This window comes from Cariama cristata, unplaced genomic scaffold (genome assembly GCF_000690535.1).
Source record: "Cariama cristata isolate BGI_N322 unplaced genomic scaffold, ASM69053v1 scaffold28311, whole genome shotgun sequence".
Classification (NCBI taxonomy): domain Eukaryota; kingdom Metazoa; phylum Chordata; class Aves; order Cariamiformes; family Cariamidae; genus Cariama; species Cariama cristata.
This window is the reverse complement of record NW_009599101.1, coordinates 1-393: the sequence shown is the minus strand read 5'-3', so window position 1 is coordinate 393 and position 393 is coordinate 1. Positions and strand designations below refer to the sequence as shown.

At 64.1% G+C, this 393-nt stretch overlaps 1 protein-coding gene across 1 annotated transcript; it reads right to left on the bottom strand.

Annotated features, from left to right (window-relative positions):
• Positions 1-38: 38 nt before the first annotated feature.
• SOCS3 (suppressor of cytokine signaling 3) lies at positions 39-387 on the bottom strand. The gene has a single exon (XM_009709576.1). The coding sequence runs from the start codon at positions 360-362 to the stop codon at positions 114-116; it is 249 nt and encodes an 82-aa protein (XP_009707878.1). The 5' UTR covers positions 363-387; the 3' UTR covers positions 39-113.
• Between the last annotated feature and the right edge of the window lie 6 nt (positions 388-393).

Below are 393 nucleotides of genomic sequence, written 5' to 3'. Positions count from 1 at the left end.
CCTCCTTCCCAGAGGGAGAGGTTTGGTGTGCCCTGCGAGTCCCTGCACTGGTGGGGCGTTGTGCCTGTCCCCTGCACTTGTGCTTGTAGCGTGTAACCTCGCTCGTCGGCCCCTTAGAGAGGGGCATCGTACTGGTCCAGGAACTCCTTGATGGGAGCCGGCAGCTGAGTCATCTTCTCGTAGGAGTCCAGGTGCCCATTGACGGTCTTGCGGCAGAGGTGCTGCAGGGTGGAGACGCTGGAGGATAGCGGGCGGCTCAGCACCAGGGGGATCTTCTCACCGCCCGAGTAGATGTAGTAGGTGCGCTTGGGGTGCAGGGCCCCCCCCGGCTGCTCGGGGACAGCGCAGGGCGCAGGCGGCATGTAGTGATGTACCAGCTTGAGCACGCAGTCG

Excerpts from the sequence above, each read along its gene's own strand:
- SOCS3 (XM_009709576.1), bottom strand. The coding sequence starts at position 362 with ATGCCGCCTGCGCCCTGCGCTGTCCCCGAGCAGCCGGGGGGGGCCCTG.